The sequence below is a fragment of the Electrona antarctica genome (assembly GCF_951216825.1).
Source record: "Electrona antarctica genome assembly, chromosome: 5".
Lineage (NCBI taxonomy): Eukaryota > Metazoa > Chordata > Actinopteri > Myctophiformes > Myctophidae > Electrona > Electrona antarctica.
Window position 1 is genome coordinate 28,673,044 of NC_136810.1, and position 20,261 is coordinate 28,693,304.

At 43.9% G+C, this 20,261-nt stretch overlaps 1 protein-coding gene across 1 annotated transcript in view; it reads right to left on the reverse strand.

Annotated features, from left to right (window-relative positions):
• Nucleotides 1-20,261, reverse strand: part of LOC306923926 (serine/threonine-protein kinase BRSK2-like) — a gene marked incomplete at both ends in the record, with an annotated part of 353,012 nt that overhangs the window by 63,492 nt on the left and 269,259 nt on the right. The window contains one exon of the mRNA XM_079502271.1: nucleotides 3,280-3,396. Within this exon, the coding sequence (XP_079358397.1) occupies nucleotides 3,280-3,396 (117 nt within the window). The remainder of the gene's footprint in view (nucleotides 1-3,279; nucleotides 3,397-20,261) is intronic.

The window sequence follows — 20,261 nt, forward strand, 5'->3', positions numbered from 1 at the left end:
ATTGTCTCAGTTATACACTATGTCAATTTCAGGGCCCCAATGGTCGTACTGAGGTGGGGGAGACTGAGAAAGTGACTGAAAGTAATAATTACAGGCCAAATTACCTACCATAATTCAGCAAACACAGGGGTCCCTATATAATACTAATCCTGTGCGAATCCACATCTCAGTATTTTGGGGTAGAATTGAGTTTTTTTCTTGTCTTAAAAAAAATTGTACAACTTAAAATGTAGCGTGCGTGTGTATACATGAAATGTTTCACTTTCTCTCTCTCTCTCTATCTCTCTCTCTCTGGCTTTTGAGAGAGAGAGAGAGAGAGAGAGAGAGAGAGAGAGAGAGAGAGAGAGAGAAAAAGAGAGAGAGAGAGACAGAGAGACAGAGACAGAGAGAAATACGGAGTGAATTCTCTGTCTCTCTAATGAATATACATATGCAGATATACACGTGCAGTCCTGCACTGATGAGAACATATCTTTGTACCAACCAACATTACATGCCAATAAAGTATTAGCCCACCTGATTGATCCTCCGGTCTATTTCAAGACCTCCATGCAAACTCCCCTTGGGTAAAAGCATCCGTACCCAGGGGCCCAAAGTCTCATAATCCACCTACTCTATGTAAATGTATGCTTTTTGCTTTTAACCACTTGGAAATCCCAAGGACTCCTCCTGTTTTCTCTCTACATTAAATAACTTTGCCAAAAATAGCCAATCTCACAACTCGAGTTTGCAGATGCTATTGGTGGCCTCAGCGTGCACAGAATGATACGAACAGTAGTGACATTGGACTTAATGCTGAGCGAAGCCTCGCCAGTGCTGTGTGGGTGTGTTTTCTGGCCAGAGAGTCAGTATGTCGGGTTGTGGCTGGTCTGCAGGTACAGTATATAATATGGACAGAATTGGGTTGGGTCTGAGGCTGGGGGACGGGGGATGTCAGAGGGTCTCTGTGTCACCAGAGAGAGCGTACAGAGACATCCATGTCACCAGACCCCGACTGGGTAAATCTGCACTAGACCCCCCTCTGTTCACCGCTGAGACCGAAAATGCACCAGAAAGCACTTTTTCTCCCTGTCAGCAGCACACGCAAAAAAAAAAGCAAAGAAGCGGCTTCACAAGAAACGGTGTCATAGTCCATTGGGGTTGCGCACGGTAATTTGTCATCCTCAATTTGACATTGCTTCTTTTAATGACAGCCGTGATCCTCTGTTCCCGTAGAAAGATTAAAAGGGACTTTCCTCCTCGTGAGAGAGAGGATCTCCTGCAGTTGGTGCAGGTTGATGGGGCTGAGGGGCTTCGTAACAGAGTAGAGTACTCAACCACCCCAGTGCTTCAGCCAAAGAAGATTGTGTTGCTGACGGCCAGAAACCTCTTATTAATCTGTCAGTGACTGTCAGTCAGTCAGTCAGTCATCCTGTCTGTCCGTCACCCCACCATATATGGCCGTTAGTCTGTCACACTTCGTGACACGCTCCATATATGACTGGATCATCACCTATAGATCTACATATATGGAGCCGGCCAGCAACTCTACATCTGACCTGCGTATGTTATGGACATACAGTATGAGGTTTTCATCCGACAGGCAATTTACTTTTAAATGTATACTTGAGTTAGTGTACTGGAGTACTTTTTGTTTTTTTTGCCTGGCCTTTCCTTCTTCAGCGATCCTAGGCCGGTTTCGCATATCCGCAGTGCCGTTCACTTCTTGTATACAGGTGGACTAAAAAGCTGAATAACTCTAAATCTACGGAGCTCTCCATGGTTTTGACAAAACGTGCGATGTTCGGAGGTCTTTGCTGATTATCCGGTGATCTAGGGTAGGTACCCTCACAAAAACATGCCGTAATCCTGGTCTCTAAACTACCTCCCCCTGGCTAGCCGGGGCGCCTGATGGAGGGGAAAGGAACTGGTCGGAATAACGTGTTCCTTCCACGCGCTACGTCCGGCCGGGGGAAACTCTCCCCTGTCAGGTGAAAAGAAGCAGCTTGGACTCCTCATGCATAGAAGGAAGCATGAGGTCAGTCCGCTGCCCCCCCAGGTTGGCAGAGGAAGTGTAGCGCCAAGGATTACATTAGATAATTGACACTGGGTGAACAAATGGGTTACAAAATTGTGGGATAAAACATTTAGAAGAAAAAAAAGCATGGACTCATTTTAGCTCGCTAGCATTGACGCTAATTATTTAGCATCTAAGATGGGCGCCCAAACGGGACATGGATCTAGCGTGCAGCACACTAAAAACTAAGTAGATCCGGGTCGGCAGTCTGTGGTTGGCTTCTGTCCACCAGGTGACACTTAACTTGTTAAGATGCATCAAAACACAACCGTAGCATCACTGTGGCATATTACGTATTTCGTATTGACAAAATACAGTATAAGGTTCACTATAACGTCCACTGTGCTGGATGGCTTATCTGCTTATGTGCTTACAGTACATGTACAGTACATGTACAGTACATGTACAGTGCAGCCACATGGAGAGAAAACACACTCTCCTGCCTGATAACATGCTGTACCGCATGAACCAGGACCATTTTCCCTTTAATGGATTTATTTTTAAATGTTGTGTTTGGTTACATCGTCTCCATCATCATCATTATCAAAATCAATACCAAACTAACCGGAGTGACTCAATTCATGTTGACTACACTTCATTTCGCAGCTAATATAACTGATAAGCCATGGCCGTCTGAATTTCTTTCGTGAATCAATCTTTTCACTTTCTGAACAATTTTCAGGCACTTTAAAAATTAGCCCATATTTTAAAGTCATCTTGTATTGACAAGAATACAGTATACGGTCACTGTGTTGGAATGCTTATCTCAAGCTACAGTAGATTTGAGTCTTTGCGAGTCGATTCTCATACCATATACTGAAATGAATGGAAGACAGTGGCGTTCAAATCGAGACTGCATGATTTGTAAAATGGTGGGGAGTGAGGTCAAGAGTGTATAGTCCAACATGAGGGGAGCTGAAGACTCGGGGGACCCTTTGAATCTGCCCTCTCCACTCACCCTCTATGTTTTCATTTCAAGGACCACCAGTTTTCAATGCATTAGGACAGGGGTCTGCAACAGGGGGTTGTGTGCCAGGGACCCCATACAAGAGATATTCAAAGATTTTGTGGGAAAATAACCGATCAGACCCCCTGGAACCCCGTCATGGACCCCCTGGAACCCCCTCAAGGACTCCCCCCCACACAGACACACACACACACACACACACACTCTGAGGACCACGGCTCCAGACCATATGGGGTGTTGTGTTACCACTACTCACCCACAGCTGGTCTCCAGAAGACTGTCTCCAACCTGCAGAGAGGCCATGCCGAAGTCTGCTATCCTGATGTTGTTCTTCTCATCTAGCAACAGGTTCTCTGGTTTCAGATCCCTGTGGCTGTACGGTGGGGAGAGAGAGAGAGAGAGAGAGAGAGAGAGAGAGAGAGGGAGAGAGTGAGAGAGAGTGCGGGGGGGGGGGGGGTGAAAGTGTTATTGAAACATGAAAGCTTGTGTTTGTCATACTTATGCACACACTGCTGGAAAGAAGACAATAAACCTGTGGAAAAAGAATTAAGAAGACACAGTAGCACTGTCCATCAAACAACTGTGGATCTGGCTTGTTTACGCACGCACGCACGCACGCACGCACGCACGCACCCGCTCTGTACGTACCCATGCACGCACAGTGTAAACACATGAATAAACAATCGAACTGTCTGTACAGCGAAACTATTGAGATGTACAATAACGTCACTACTTTGTTTTTCTTGACACTATCCCCTGGCTGATCCCATTTGCACACTCGATTGAATCAAGATCTAGCGGCACATGAGGGGCGTACAGGGATATTCGATACACAAACTTTTAATCCCCCCCAAACACACACAGACACACACACACACACACACACACACACACACACCATGATGTGTTCAAGTCTGCAAGGACAACACATCATAATCGCATTATCAACATAGCACCTCCAACCCATGCGTACCTCTGTGAACACCCACCACCCTCCCCTCTTGCTTTGATGTGAATGTGATGTGAATGGGGGGGGGGGGGGGGGCTCCCGCCTCAGTGCCGGCTTGGTGCGAGGGATGACAACCCCCTACCGAGTCATCTTCCGCCCCTCTTAAGGCCCCCCCCCCAACCCCTCCATCCCTATCTGTCTGTGTCTCTCATCTTCTCAGACAGTCAGCGAGCAGCAGCACTAGCCGGGGGTGGAGGCTACAGTACAGTACAACACGCTCATCATTAGCCACTATTCATCACATCCACGGCACAGCGGGCGGTGTGCGATGGAAGCCGTCTACTTCCCTAAAAAAGGGCAGCGAGGGTGGAGTGCCTCGTCTCCCCAGCCGTCATCCTAAAGTATGCCAGAGCTGCCGTGTCAGGAGGTTAAGTCTCTGCTCTCACTCAGCCAGTGGGGGCTGTTGGAAGGCGTTCAGACACAGTTGCTTTTATTGTCCGTTTAACATCTCTTTCCTCCCTCCGGGCAGGGGCGTAAAGTAATGGATTGGAAGATTTAGAATATACTTCAGCTATTTGAAAGTATAGCGCATTGCATTGCGACTGCCTTGCTTGAGCTTGAAGATCTGCAATATTTGAAACGTTTTGACAAATTTTGAAATATATATTTTTCTACTTTTACTCGAGTAAAATATTGAAAACATGTTATAGGTGGCCCGGTATTGCTAACTCCTAATATCGGACAATATCGGACAGACGCGGACGGACGGACGGACGGACGGACGGACGGACGGACGGGGTGTTGTTTAAAGGCACTCAGCCCGCGTTGCTTGTTGTCCGTTTAACATCTCCACCACCCCCAGGGTGGAGCACTTACAACCCCTGGCTGTGTGTCAACACCACGGGGTACGACTTGAGTAGCACGTGTTTGCCCAAAGGCATACATACATACTGTATGCACACATGCATGCCCGGCCCCGGGTGAGACAGCTTCCCATGCGGGAGGCAAGTTACAGATGTAAGAGGGGCAACCTTTCACGCTACCCCCCCTCCACCTTTCCCCCTCCTCCTCCCCTCCCCACCTCCCCATATCGCGGGGAGATCAGAGTGAGCTCCACCCCGCTGCGCCTTCTGGAGAAGAGGCCTGGGGTGTTGTCGGGGAGACAGTTGCTATCATGCTGTGAAAGTCTAACAGTACCTCTGGGCTGGGCTGGATGGGTCCTGTTGCAGACCCGCTGTTTTTGTGCCAATGTTACACAGTGCGTTTCCGGAGTTTTAAACCGCTTAAAAGCCCCATACTCGGTTGATCCGAGTCCCTCAGGGCTCTGTACCAGTGACGGCTCGTCCGTTTTCGCTCTACATTAAATATCAAGTTTATAGTAGAATAGAAAGTTTTCCCCAGAATATATTATGGATGCTGGGGAATAAGAGGTTATTTTTTACACTTGGAATTAAAATTAACCACTTCCAACTTGGGTCCCCTGACTCCCCTATATGTCATTATAGACCAATTTACTTTCTGAAAATAGCAGATCTACAAGCTAACATGCTGTCATTTGTGACGTGTTGTGAGTTTGTAGACAGGCTATTTATGATATGCAACACCACAAAGTATAAAATAGGGTTTAAGTGGACACAAAGGAGAGTCTTTGTTTCTCCATGACCATAGAGAACCACTGCTGGTCATTCAATTATTGGCTTAGAAATCAAATAATTCTGGGGGTTAACTATCCCTTTAATGCTCCAGATTTTGCTGTGTGTAGCTGTTTACTGTCGGTGACCGCTATTGATTGACAGTGGAAGAGTACTAGGAGAAGAATGAGTTCAGACAGTGAGTTTTGTTTGGCTGATTCAGTCAGTCATAAATATTTCAGTTTGAACACTGTGTTATACACAGTAGATAGAAGGGTACCAGCAAGAGTGAGAGGGACGTACGGTAGTGAGACCAGTCATGCTGTCTGGCTTGGAAACACATGTGGCACCGACGAAAAGACAGGAAGCCAAGCTGGAGGTGGCAGAATGAAGGAAGCTACGATTCTCATTAACACTTTCAGCGCCCCCTGCTGTTCATTTGAAATGACCGCAGGCAGCCAGCTATCTCCCCTATAGGCGCCATTCTATTACCGTCAATACAGGGGCAAAAACATTTTCGAGCAGCAGCCGACATGTGTTAGGTTTCACAACAAGCGGTAACATGGCTGGCGCGATGCGATCAGAAATCACTGTTTACATCTGAACACCGGGGCGGTTTGGACTAAAACAACCACTTTGGAGTATTTTTCGGAGAAAACAAGCAACAAAGAAAAGACAATGAGTGGATCCTTATGGGAGGCGCGTACATTGTTCCTCACGATGGGAAGAACGTAGGCGCTAGCAGCCTGGGCAGCATGGAAGGTTAGTGTTGAGCTTCGGCTGCTTGGTATTGATATAACCCTTACTACACGCCATTTGACAGGTATGGCGACCTCCGGGGTTAAATCTTTTGGCGTGCAGATTATTACAACGTGCAGTGGTGGGAAAAGTACTCACATTTTTTACTTAAGTAAAAGTATAAATACTGCAATGTAGAAGTACAGTACAGTACTCTGTTACAAAAACAATTCCGGATTTCACAATTGACTTGAGTAAAAGTACAAAAGTATTTGTACTTAAGCTACCAAAAGTAAAAAGTAGGCATTATATGCAGAATTCGTTTCACCAGTTTTCAAATATCTTTTGAAAATAGCAGATTTACAAGCTCACAAGTCACAATGTGTCGCATTGTGACGCAATCTACAAATAGGGTTACCAACCGTTCCGTAAAATACGGGATCGTTCCGTATTTGGAATCTAAAAGACGTGTCCAGTAATGAACTGAAACGGGATCGGGGCACACTTTGTTCTGTATTTCGGGGTTATGGTAGAATGACTGTTCGTTATGGTGATTCTCAGTCACTCACTCACATTGCGGACTGCACACTCCACCTCTCGAGCGATGCACAACAAACCAGACTGCCTGGGCTCAGTCATATAACTCTATGGGCTCACTCAGTTCCCTTTGCAGTTGGAGATCCGGTATAGATGGATACGGAAAATACCTTTCTCTGTGCCTATGGTGTCTGCAAAATATTACTGGACAGGAGGCGGGCTATGATAAATTAAATTCAAAACATAAATGGTAAATGGTGCATTTATATAGCGCCTTTATCCAAGGCGCTTTACATATAGATTGTGCATTACAGTCACCCATTCACACACACATTCATACACCGATTGCGGCAGAAGCCATGCAAGATACCAACCAGCACATCGGGAGCAATTTGGGGTTCAGTGTCTTGCCCAAGGACATTTCGACATATAGACAGGAGGAGCCGGGATTCGAACCGCCGACCCATGGATCATTGGACGATGTGGCAACCCCCAGGAATTAGCCGAAAGAAAAAGCATGAAGAGCATTGTGCTATATTTTATGATTGGCTGACATATAGCTATTGCCAGGAGGGATGCAGCAAAGGGACATGTTTTGTCAGGGTGTGATGATCTAGACTTTCATCTTTGTGTCTAGACTAATGATGGGTAGAGGGGAGTAGTGGATGGATGTATCCTCCTTTGATCACAAAGGCAGTTTAACCTTGGATGACATGGGCTGATGTACAACTCATTTCCTGAGGGATTAGCTGTCTGCGGATTGTTATCACACTGGCATCCACTGTGATCCCGCATGTAATTGAAATAAAACACGGATAGCATCTAAAACAGGGCTCTCCACAGGAAAAAAGAAAATACCCCCCAAAACTCAAGAGAGGGTCCAGTCAATTTAGCCCCCGTGAACATCGAAACACGCAATACAGCTCATATCCCAACATAAACAGCTTGAATGTAGTATTTATTTTTTAAATGTTTCAACTATTGACTCTTTCGGAAGCTTCCCCAGAAAACACTGATATAATTTACAGCCTTCATCATCACAAAAGGCTTTTTCAGGCTTTTCTTAATTTATTTTATTTTATACTATCAATATTTACAAGGAACTTTACAGGAAAACAAGAAAAGGTTGCTTATAATAAGCAGACATTGTTACTGCCTGGTGCCTGTTCTCACCAGGCTGGCACAAGCCCCCAGTAAGGCTATCCAACGTTGAAGCTGCCTACTGGCGAAAAGTGGAACAGCAGCACTTTCATGGAGGTGGATGGACGTCATGTGCGTAAGCCCAGGACCTCAAATTTGAGGTCCGGGCTAGGCTAAGCTAAACTTCCGCTCGCTCGAGCCATTGAGTTATAATTGTACTTTCGGCAGTCTTCCGGGTGCTTCAAAAAGCCACTGAGCAACTTCCACTGAAATGAATAGCTTGGGACCGGTTCGGTCTCTATCCTTTTATTACTCTATGGACTGGCACTATAGCTGCTAGCTAGCTAATTCTGCTCAGTCGATAGCTAACATGTATGCTCATGTTAACCAAGTATATTTACTTGAGTTCTGTACTTGATGGAGCACTTCACCCGTTTTTAACCTATCTTCATATAATTGGTCCTCACTAAAAAACGTTTCTATTCGTAGACCAAGTAATAAATTATGTTTTGGGGCCTAATCGTTTTTTTTTTCTTTTCATCTTCTTTCTTTTGTTAAAACAATTATTGTTGTCGTCAGGCAGAAACATATTTCAACTATTTATGTTTCTGTTTAGTTTTTTTTCATCATCATAGAAGAGTGTCACAGATCTACCAGCTCACAACACGTCGCAACGCAACGCCTTGTGAGCTCGGCTACTTTCATTAAATGAAATAATAATACAAACGGGAATATGGTTTTGGACGTACGGTACAAGGTTTCCCTCCGACGGCGACGTTACGGTGGAATAATATTCTTCAGCGCTCTCAGCCTATTGGTGTGTGTTGTGAGAAGCTGATGGTGACGGAAGGCGAGGCCTGAGTGATTGATTTACATAATGTTTCACGGGCTATTTAAAAACAAAGGATTAACGTGTTTAGTTGGGGAACGATTTGATATGCCGGAGTTTGTGTGATCTGATACAGTATGTGCAGTAGTATCATGACCCGGTACAGTAGAACTTATATGGAAGAGACCGATGAAGCCGAAAGTGCATGGATGTGTGTGGTGAGAGCTACAGCCAGTGACTGTAGTCAGTGGTGGAAAGTAATGTACTCAAGTACTGTACATAAGTACAAATCTGATGTATATTTTACATTACTGACTGTGTTTTCAATGTCCAATGCTTTTACTTCTACTTATACATCTCTAAGGGAAAGTTACTTTGTAAATTTGGATTATTATTACAAGCCCCTTCAGACCGATAATCAGTACTTTTACTCAAGTACATTTTTAATACCAGACTTGTACTTGTAACAGACTATTTCTTTCTACAATAGGGTATTTACTATTTATTGATACTTTTACTTAGGTAGTCAATGTGAGGACTTCTTCCATCACTGGCTACACTAGGACTACACCAAGGTAGATCTGGCACCCCAAATGTTTCCAATGGGCCTCATGGTGGCGCTATAACAGGTCGCAACACAGCCCTGGGGAGGCAACTCTGCACGATCTGCGTGATCTCCAAGGAGCAGACTTTTCTAGTTTTTTATAATGTAAAAAAAAAAGGCTTGTTGATTATTCGATTAATAGAAAAAAGTAATGAATGGATGGAATAATCACCAGGAACATATAGTGGATAGCGGCATCCCGAGTGGAAGTGCTGTCTGTGTCTGTATGTGACTCAGTGCGAGTCCCCCCTCCCCCTCCACTCTCTCGGCACACCCCCTCACTGCATCTTTTTGCCTCATGCTTCCGTTTGCCTCCCACGTCCGCTCCTTAAAATATCCCTCTGTTGAGCCAGATGGATGTATACTTGTATGAATGAGAGAGAGAGACAGCGAGAGAGAGAGAGAGAGGTTGACTGTTTATGACTCAGTCTCCTCTGCGTGTGCTATACTGCATCATTCTGCCTATATGCTATATCATCATTATGAGCTTTAGATGTGAGTTTTATTTTTATATGGAGAGAAGAGAAGTAGGAGGGGAAGTGAGGTGAGGAGAGGAAACGAGAGGAATAGATGGAGAAAGTAGCTCACATGAACAGTTAAGATCACTGCTTAACACTTTTTCTCGGTGTTGGAGTCCTAACATTGAGCGTGTTGATGAATATGTGTACAGTATGTGTACTACGTAGGTACAGTACAATCTAACAACAGTCTATCAACAGTGAACATCGTCTCTGTCGGGGGAAACCTCATATGTCAAGAACTATTACTTTTCCAGGATTAAAATTAGCAGCAGTTCTACAAGCTCAAAACGTGTCACTTTGTGCCGTGTTTCCAGCTTGTGTGTCTGCTATTTTTTGATGCTTTTGTGTGAGGCTGCAGTAGCAGTACAGACATTTCTGTCTGTACTGTCTGTGAACTGTGAGTGAAATACTGTTTGCCATCAATACATACAGTAGCATCATTCATATCCCATTATGTCCTGTCCTCCAGTGTCTGGAGCCTCAAATTCACACAAAAGTGAATGCGTTCTGAGCCCTCTTATGTACACCCATGACTGCGTGGCTCTGTTCAGCTCCAACAAAGTGATCAAGTTTGCAGACGACACCACAGTCATAGGCAGACGACGATGAATCAGCATACAGGAGAGAAGTGGAGAACCTGGCACAATGGTGCTGGGAGAACAAGGCTCTCAACGTAGACACAACAAAAGAGCTGATCTTTGACTACAGGAGACCTCCCAGAGTCTCCCATCCAGATTGGGGGTGCTGCAGTGGAAAGGGTCGGAGAGTTCAAATTCCTGGGGGTGCACATCACTGAGGATCTCACCTGGGCAGTACAGACAGAGCGGGTGGTGAAGAAAGCACAACAACGCCTCTACTTCCTGAGAAGACTCCAGAAACCTGCCATGGGCCCCAAAGTCCTTAAAGCTTTCTACAGAGGCACCACAGAGAGCATCCTGACTGGCTGCTTCACTGCCTGCTATGGCAGCTGCACCGACCTCAACCGCAAAGCATTGCAGAGGGTTGTGCGGACAGCCGAACGCATCAGCGGATGTGATCTCCCCCCATCGAAGCCCTGCATGACGATCGTTGTGTCAGCAAAGCTCGTGGAATTATGAAGCACCCAAGCTATCCCAACCGTAGACTGAGATGCTGCCGCATGGAAAATGCTTTCGCAGTTTCAGAGCCACTGGAAATAGACTGCAAAAAAGCTTCTTTCCCCGAACAATCAGATACATGAACTAACTGATAAAAACCAGAGCGAAACTGGGCAAATAAAACGCTGATTCCCATTGCTGCACGTTCCTCCAAACATGCTGAGCTGGCCGTCTGTCTCTCACTTTCAGAGTGAGACTGAAACAACCGAAAAAGCCATTGCACTCAGACTTTAATAACTAACTGGAGGTTCTTGCCGCCACGTGACTCATAGATCAGTCAGTCATTGTATCTAGTTTTACTCAACAACACAAACAGGAAAAGATAAAACATTGAAATATGGAGATAGGAGGTTTCTGGCCGACAGCGACGGTATGCTATTCCTCAGCCCTGCTGTGTCTTCCTGCATGCGAGCCCCTGCTGGGACCACCCAGGGGTCAGCGAGCGGTCAGGGGAACAAGGAGCGGCGCTGCATACACCGTTGTATTGCTCAGCGCTCATTTGTCCGCCCACGTTTATTACCTCACTCTGTCACGCACATGCAGAGGAATACATCAGTGCTCGTGCATGTGTGCATTAGCACACACACACACACACACACACACACACACACAAAGTGTGCATATACTGAGCACATGATCGATGGGAGGCTTCATCCTGGATTTAACATGTTCTCCTGTCTGCTTAGTAATGACCGTGATCTGGACAGGAAACATACCATCATCATTTCCCTATAGTGTGCAAGCCTGCGTGTCTGTGTGCGTGTGTGTGTGTGTGTGTGTGTGTGTGTGTGTGTGTGTGTGTGTGTGTGTGTGTGTGTGTGTGCGTGCGTGCGTGCGTGCGTGCGTGCGTGCGTGCGTGCGTGCGTGCGTGCGTGCGTGCGTGCGTGCGTGCGTGCGTGCGTGCGTGCGTGTGCATGAAATAAAGACTATCTGTCAAACAAAATTACTCCGAGCATTATGCCTAATGAAGTAGCGATTGCCACCCCACCCTGGAACAATAGCCTGTCTCACTTTCAATCTTTTTTAGATTTTAATAAAATTACATTTTATTCATAAAAAAAAAATACATTGTGCCGCTTTAAGTGGTTAATACAAATATTCTGTGTATGTGTACTTTATATGTACATGTTTTTTTGGTTTGCTTGATTAATGGCACTTTGTAACTACATATCATTCAAACCATGGGTCAAAGATGCATCGGTGAGAAAAAACATGGGTAAAAGATGCATCGGTGAGAAAAAACATGGGTAAAAGATGCATCGGTGAGAAAAAACATGGGTAAAAGATGCATCGTGAGAAAAAACATGGGTAAAAGATGCATTGGTAAGAAAAAACATGGGTAAAAGCTGCATCGGTGAGAAAAAACATGGGTAAAAGCTGCATCGGTGAGAAAAAACATGGGTAAAAGCTCTATAACAGCAGCCTGTCACCCCGAGCGGAAGGGCGGCTGTTTGTGTTGACGTTATCTCATAAAACATGACGTGTTTATCGTCCATCATCATTACGCGTGGTTGCTGCTAATGGCAGAGAATGGGAGGTTGTTTTAACGTGGGGGGTTTCTTTGCTCCTTCTGTCATAATACTCTTTTTTTGCCCTGTTTCTTATTTTGTTTGTTTAAATTGTTTGTTTGTTCTCCTGCCACATGGGGCCATTTAAAGCTCTGAGCTGAAACAGAAAGGAAAGGATTCAAGGATGTAAGGAGAGGACAAAGAACAGGATAGACTGTTTGTTATGTCTTTGTTTGTTTGTACCGGTATGTATTTACGTACAGTATGATGCACGTCTGTTATTAAAAAGGTATATTATATAAACAAGTGAAGAACAGGATGGATACACAATGATATCTTGTGTTAATGTAACTATGAGTGTACAAAACAGCATTTTGAGTACTAACTTCCGTGTAAACAGTATTTCCGTGTGAAACAGGATAAATGGGGGCAACATCATGTTGCTTGAATTAAATGTGAATAAAGTTGAATAAAGGTCTATGGGTTGATGTCATTACATTTGTGGTTGAAATGAGTTGGTTAAAGCCTATGTACTCTGAAGCACACGTCTTATTCCGTTCTACAGGGAGAGAACATGATTGCACATGAGTGTGTATGAAAATGGTCCCATTAAGGTCCATTAACAGGCCTCATTTGGGATGCGTTGACCTGGACGTTTGAAGCGGACCCTGTCTTGTACTTGGTGATGACACCTTTGCAGGTGACACCACAAACAAAGTTTAATGCATTTAAGGGAAGAATAATATACCAGGAAGTCAGTGTGACCGATGACGCATTCCACCGGACCTAATAACATTCACGCAATCACACAAGGGTCACTTTTGAGTGGATAATTTGACGCGTCTAAAAAGCAGGTGCAAATTGGCTGAGGCACATTGACACTTTATTTCCACCTATCTATTCATCTCTGTGCACTTATCTGGAGTGTGGGGGCCGTGAAATTAACAGTTGGAGCAGAGAGACAGTCTTCCCTATTCCCAGGCCAGGCCACATTATAGCCAGCTCTAACAGGGGGATCGGGCCTGTGAGGAGATGTAATCTCCTGGTATGACCCATGACCATAGGTGAGAGTAGGAACAAAGACACTTCCTGACCATAGGTGAGAGTAGGAACAAAGACTGGTTGGTACACTGATTTGAGAGCTTTACCTCCATTAGCTTTGATTTCTCAAAAATTCACACGTCACAGCGTGACGTGTTGTATGGTTGCGAGCTTGTAGATCGGCTATTTTCAGCATGCAACAAAGTGTGAAATCAGGCATTATGAGGCCATAAAGGCCGGCCAAAAAAATAAAATTCTACAAAATCCAGTGTATATTTAGTCGACTAAAACTAGACTACCACTTAAACATTTCACTAAAATATGACAAAAACTAAATACATTTTATTCAAAAGACTATGACTAAAAACGAAATCAAAATTGTGCTGTCAAAATCAACACTGGTCAAAACTGGACAGTACTGCTGCTCCAACTCCAAGTGCACACAATCTACCCATCTTTTGGGCATGTCAGATGCCCAAAAGATATAGATATACAGATACAGATATAGTACAGAGGTTGTTTTTTTGGAAGTCTGACCGACTTCCCACTCGGCACAAAACACCCTCTGGGTCGCCGCAAAAAGACAGGCCAAGTTTGAAGTCGATCGGTCGGACGGTTCTCGGGATATGCGGTGAACGTCACACTGAGACAGAGATGCTGTGCATTTACAGGCAGACTAGTCTCACGTTACCTCTATCATGAGTCAAATATAAAGTGGAAGTGGAGCCTCCTCCCCACTTCCGTTTTGTCTTTACATTCGCGCAAAGTTATCCTAATATAAATAGAAAACATCTAAGCATATACAGGGTATAGCTTGATGCTTAGCAGAAATGGAAATAAAAAAATAAAATGTAAAGATATTTTCGGAACGGAAATGGGAGCTTCCTTACTCGGATTTCGGGAGGTGTAGTTCCTGACTCTATATAGCATTCGGAGATTGTGGAATAGTTGTCTGGCTACGCGATACTAAAGGCAGACAGACAAACAGACAGACAGGCCCTTTGTCCACCAAAAGAACTTTGGTTCTAGAACTGGTTACGTTCTAGATTCTTGGAAACAGACCCTCAGCTCTGAACTCGGTAGAATCTGCACCTGGCTCGCTGATAACAAACTATCTTTACACCTGGGAAAAGCTGAATCCATTCTCTTCAGATCAAATAGTAATCTCAGCAAGGCAGATGGCTTCTTGGTTAGAGTGGGTGACAATATTATCACACGAAAAGATGAAATTACCTACCTAGGTTCTATCCTGGAGGCTAATCTTTCCGGTGATAAAATGGCCACCAACGTAATCAAAAAAGTCAATCAAAGAACAAGATTCCTTTACAGGATCTCCTCACTGGTCAACAAAAACACCTTGAAGACCTTAACACAATCGGTGCCGGGATGCCTTCAAAATACTCTGAAGCCCCCCCTTATGTACTGTAATTCTGCAAACTTATTCTGCAAATAAATATTTCAATCAATCAATCAATCAAACAGACACAGGCAGGCAGGCAGGCAATCAGGCAGGCAGGCAGGCAGGCAGGCAGACAGACAGACAGACAGACAGACAGACAGACAGACAGACAGACAGACAGACAGACAGACAGACAGACAGACAGACAGACAGACAGACAGCGCTTTGGTAGTTAAAGGAAGCTAGTGTGGTCACGGTGCGGACAGCTTCATTGGCATCAAAAGGAGACACCAGCAAGAAAGTTTTGCAAAAGCATTAGTGTACAGCGTGTTCCTACAGCTTGAACAGTGCTGCAGGATGGAGAGGACTGCAGGTGGGAGGACAGACAGATGAGGGAGGAGAGAGGACAGACAGGGAGGAGAGAGGACAGACAGATGAGGGAGGAGAGAGGACAGACAGGGAGGAGAGAGGACAGACAGATGAGGGAGGAGAGAGGACAGACAGGGAGGAGAGAGGACAGACAGATGAGGGAGGAGAGAGGACAGACAGGGAGGAGAGAGGACAGACAGATGAGGGAGGAGAGAGGACAGACAGATGAGGGAGGAGAGAGGCCTATGGGGAAGATTTCGGTGCAGTAATGTTCAAAGAGGCTGGCAGTAAAAGAAGAGCAATGATACATTATTAACAGAAAACGCGCAAACCCATAGATATGACTATTAAGGGAAGGATAAAAAATAAAAAGCAAATAGATTCATGTATGAGTTAATGATACCGAATGCTAACTTTTATTATCGTACAAGGCACAGGTGAGTACTTCTGGAGGCTTTAGTAATCATCATTCTCTGAGTTACTGTCGTGGGGTTTTAGTATGTCTCTTCATCATTCTCCGTTTCCCAACACAAAGCATGTTTTTCTATTTCACACCGCCTTTTTGTGAAAGACAGTTCCAATTTACAATTCCTGGCGTTTAGCAGACACTCTTATCCAGAGCGACATTACACGTGTGAAATCAGAATAAATGGCATGAACCCTAGTCAGCAAACGACAGTGTGTAAATAGACACATAAGAAGAGTGTAGTTTAGTGCCATTCCAAACGGGAATGCGTCTGTGTCATTTTAGATTTGTGCCTTTTTCGCCTTCGCTATAAAAAAAATAGCAAATATACAAGCTCACATGCACGTCACTTTTTGCCACGCTGCAAGCTTGTACATCTGCTATTTGGCTTTTCTGGGCGTTTATAGAATCAGCCTCATGACTTCATGGGTAAAATAAAGAAAACAACTATAATATATCCAGTGGCATGTCCAGAGGGGGGGGTGGCCTATACACACGTCACTGTCACTGGACTCTGAGTGTGAGAGTGTGAAGTGTTCTCACAGTTAACAGGGAAGCTAATACCGTGTGAGATGATGTGCAGCACCAATCAATGTCCAGAGACAATAAGACTGTGTCGTATCGGTGGTTTTATGGTGGCGATCAATCCGTTCCGTGTCATAGCTAACTGATTTCAATTAGAGATTGTGTCTTTGCTAAAAGGTTTTTTTTTTAATCCATAAACCTCTGAGTAGGAACATGGGTCTACTGTATGAAGCAAGTTATCCATCCTCTAGCAATCTAATTTGTCTTTTTCCTCTTGGCTGACGCTCTCGCAATAAATGCATCTCATATTTTATTTAGATTTGATATAAAATAGAAGCCTCCACCAACCAGTTGTTTTTCACTGTACATCCCTGTCTGTCCAGACAGAGTTTTAGTGTCGAAGTGTCCTTGAGCAAGACACTGAACCCCTAATTGTTCCCGATGCAGCTTGGTGCCTTGCATGGTTTCCTCTGTCATTGGTGTATGAATGGGTGAATATAATGCACAATCTATGTAAAGCGCCTTGGTTAAAGGCGCTATACACCATTTAGCATACCATTTACCAGACTCATTATTCTGCAGCAAATGAAGAACGAAGAAAGAATTTAATGAACATGTTTTGTCACCGAGACCGTGACATTTGACCACCTACTTCTAACTACTCAGTTCATGCTTTTGTCCAAGTGGATGTTTATTCTAAATGCCATGAAATTCCCTCAAGACATTCCTGACTGAGATATACAACTCTATAAAACACAAAATGCTAAACATATACACCCAGACCAACTCCATTATGATTAAACTCTGTATAGGTCTATGTCTCATCCCTCATTGCTCATAATACGCAATTAACTTTGTCGGTTAATGAATATCACAGCTCTGTGCGTCTGAGTGAGCAGTCAGAATGTTCGCCCTCTTATGCCAACGTAACGAGATATTAGCCTCCAGCTTTTCTCTGTGAGTGTGCTGCTCGGTCCCTCTGTAATTGGGTCAATGGCAGCCTAAACCAGATAGCACTGAGGTGTACCGGAGGCTAAATGGGAACATTTTCAGTTATGTTTAAAAAAGAAGAAAAAAGAAGAAAAAAAGAAAAGCCCACTCCAGTTACTGCTTACGGTACCATCCTAATCTCTACTTCACGGAGAGAGAGAAAAAATGCAAGTGGACTGTTTTACTAGACTCGGTACTGCGAAGAAGACACATTTTTTTAACCATCAGCAGAAGTTTTCTGAGTGCTCGCAGGGCTGACTGTGTTTTTGGCTTTAATTGGCGCGCATATCATACTTCAGTAGCACCAGAGGGACTGCATTAAACATTGTGTATGTCAGTAGTTGTCACCACAGGGAAAGTTAAATTTCCTTGAGTTGGGGAGAAAATACAAGTTATAAAGGGCTCATCACCATAAACATGTCTAGAGTGTTATGGCGGTGTGGGGAGCTCAGGAGGATAGGCCCATTACAAGGCTCTATAAAACGTAACGTATCAGCACCGGTAAGGTACTAATGATCACAGGCAATTAAGAGCTGGGTTGTTAGATTGCAGGAATCATGTCTTACAGCCCCGTTGGGGCATAAACCTCAATGCTTAGACAGCTGCACTGTAGATGTACTGTACACACGTACTGTACTAGTCTGTACTGGAAGCGCGGGGATAACTAAGTACATTGCGTTGCTGTCGGGCAGAAATCTCTTATCTCCATTTTTTTCCCCAAAAAAATGAATGGCAACGTGGTCATACTACAGCATCACACAAAAGCATCAAAAGTAGCAGATCTGCTACCTTTTTATAATCCAGGACAAATTGTATATAGTTTGTACTTTTTACTTTGTTACTTTGAAGATTTTGATTATTGTTATTGTTGTTAACATAATTTAACATACAATTAAGTTTGAAAATAGCTAATGTCAAGCTAACAACATGTTGTAGATACATTTTGACATACAGTATTTTGAAACGGGGCATTCTGCATAATGAGTGCTTTCACTTTTGATACTTGAAGTATATTCTGATACCAATACTTTTGTTCTTCTACTCAAGTACATTTTTTAATACAGGACTGCTCCTCTTCTACCCCGGATTTGAACCTGGTTACCTGCACAAGGACTGACATGCTTGCTCAGGGGATAAAGGGAATCTTCACCATCAGGTCAAAAGTCTTGAGAGTGGGACCCTTTGGCGATTGGTTAATAATACAGGATAATCCCCATCCTCATTGGGCCGGTTAGATTTTCAACCGAGAAATCCCCTCCTTCGACAGCATCACCAGACCCCCGAAGTACGGCTAGCGATTCAGGGGCTGGAGCTAGGCTATTATAGACCCAACCTTTAAGTAAAGGTTGGTGTCATACGACCAATAGCAAAAACAACTGATCTAGAAGCTCGGAAACACATTGCATAGCAATGCATTGCAAGCTTGTACATCTTCTATTTTAATTGTGCTCAAAATAAGGACGCCAGGCTGAATGCTGTTTTAACTAGTCCATTCCTTCATGCATCACAGCTACAGTATGTAATGTATATACAGTAGGTATAATGTATATACAGTAGGGAAGTGGGGCGCGGTGGCTCAGGGGTAGGATGGTAACCGCAAGGTTGCCAGTTCGAACCCGGGCTCCCCCAGAGTTACTGTCGAAGGAGCCGGCGTTGGCCTTCGGAGCTCAGTGTAATGTTTGAATCCCATTAACAGCATCCACCCCTAACGTGATGTGATATATATATATATATTTCTTTTTAATTAATTTGTATTATTATTATTTATTTATTTTTAACTTTTTTTTACCATGCAGAAGAGCTGATTTATGGAAAAAAAGACCCCTTGTTTACTAGTTACTTTGCAGATTTTGATCATTAACATTATGCCCTATTTTATACTTTGAAAAAAGTTGAGTTACATTTGTACGTATAGGCAAATTGTATACTTTTACTCAAGTAAAATTTTGAATACAGGCCTATTTCCACATTGTACTATCGCTACTTTTACTTAAGTAGGCTAAAAAAGAAATCAGAGTAACGTTTTCCACCACTGCTCAGTGTAAGTGCCTCTCTGTGTGAGATGGAGCCAGATTTCAGCAGCAAAGTGCAGCCTTTATGTGACAGAGAGGTCACTTTAATGTCCCATTATGGACACCAGGGTCCGCGACACCCACATGCAATTTGCCCCCCTTGATGCCGACGCAGGATAAAGTCTACCTTTGACCACCCACCCAGACAACCTCCCCCTTACAAACCTCCAATCTCCATTAACATTAACGTTTTTCCCATAAATTGGTGCCCTACTTCGTTTTACACCGCCTTTGTCGGGCAAAGGCGATCTGCAGTTCAACTGCAAGTTGTAGATCGGCTATTTTCACTATTTAACTTTTTCTTTTAAATGGTAAATAAAAAGAAAGGGTTTTGGACGTACAAGGTTTCTTACTGTATGTGGCGCCTGCAGCCCCCATTTGCAGAGTGCCGTCTAGTGTGTTTTTAACTGGTGTTGTGTTGACTACGCTGGCTCAGTGTTTCTGTCTTGTTTATGGCGGCAGGTCCCGCTATTAAGGCGTGATTTACCTCCGGTTTATGGGATGCATCCAAGGCCAAAGGGCTTTAGAACATTCATGTGTTTATCAGTTGGTGGAAAGTAACTAAGTATGTTTAGTCTCAAGTACTGTACTTACAGTAAGTACAATCATTTCAATTTTTAATATATACTTTGCACTTGGAGTCCATTACGTCTCAGAGGCAAGTATTGTACTCTTTACTCCATTACAATTATTTTAAAACTTTAGTATCAAGTTTAGTTTGTAGATTTTGATTGTTATTACGAATATAAACGAACCAATTAAGCCCTATTTTATACTTTGTCC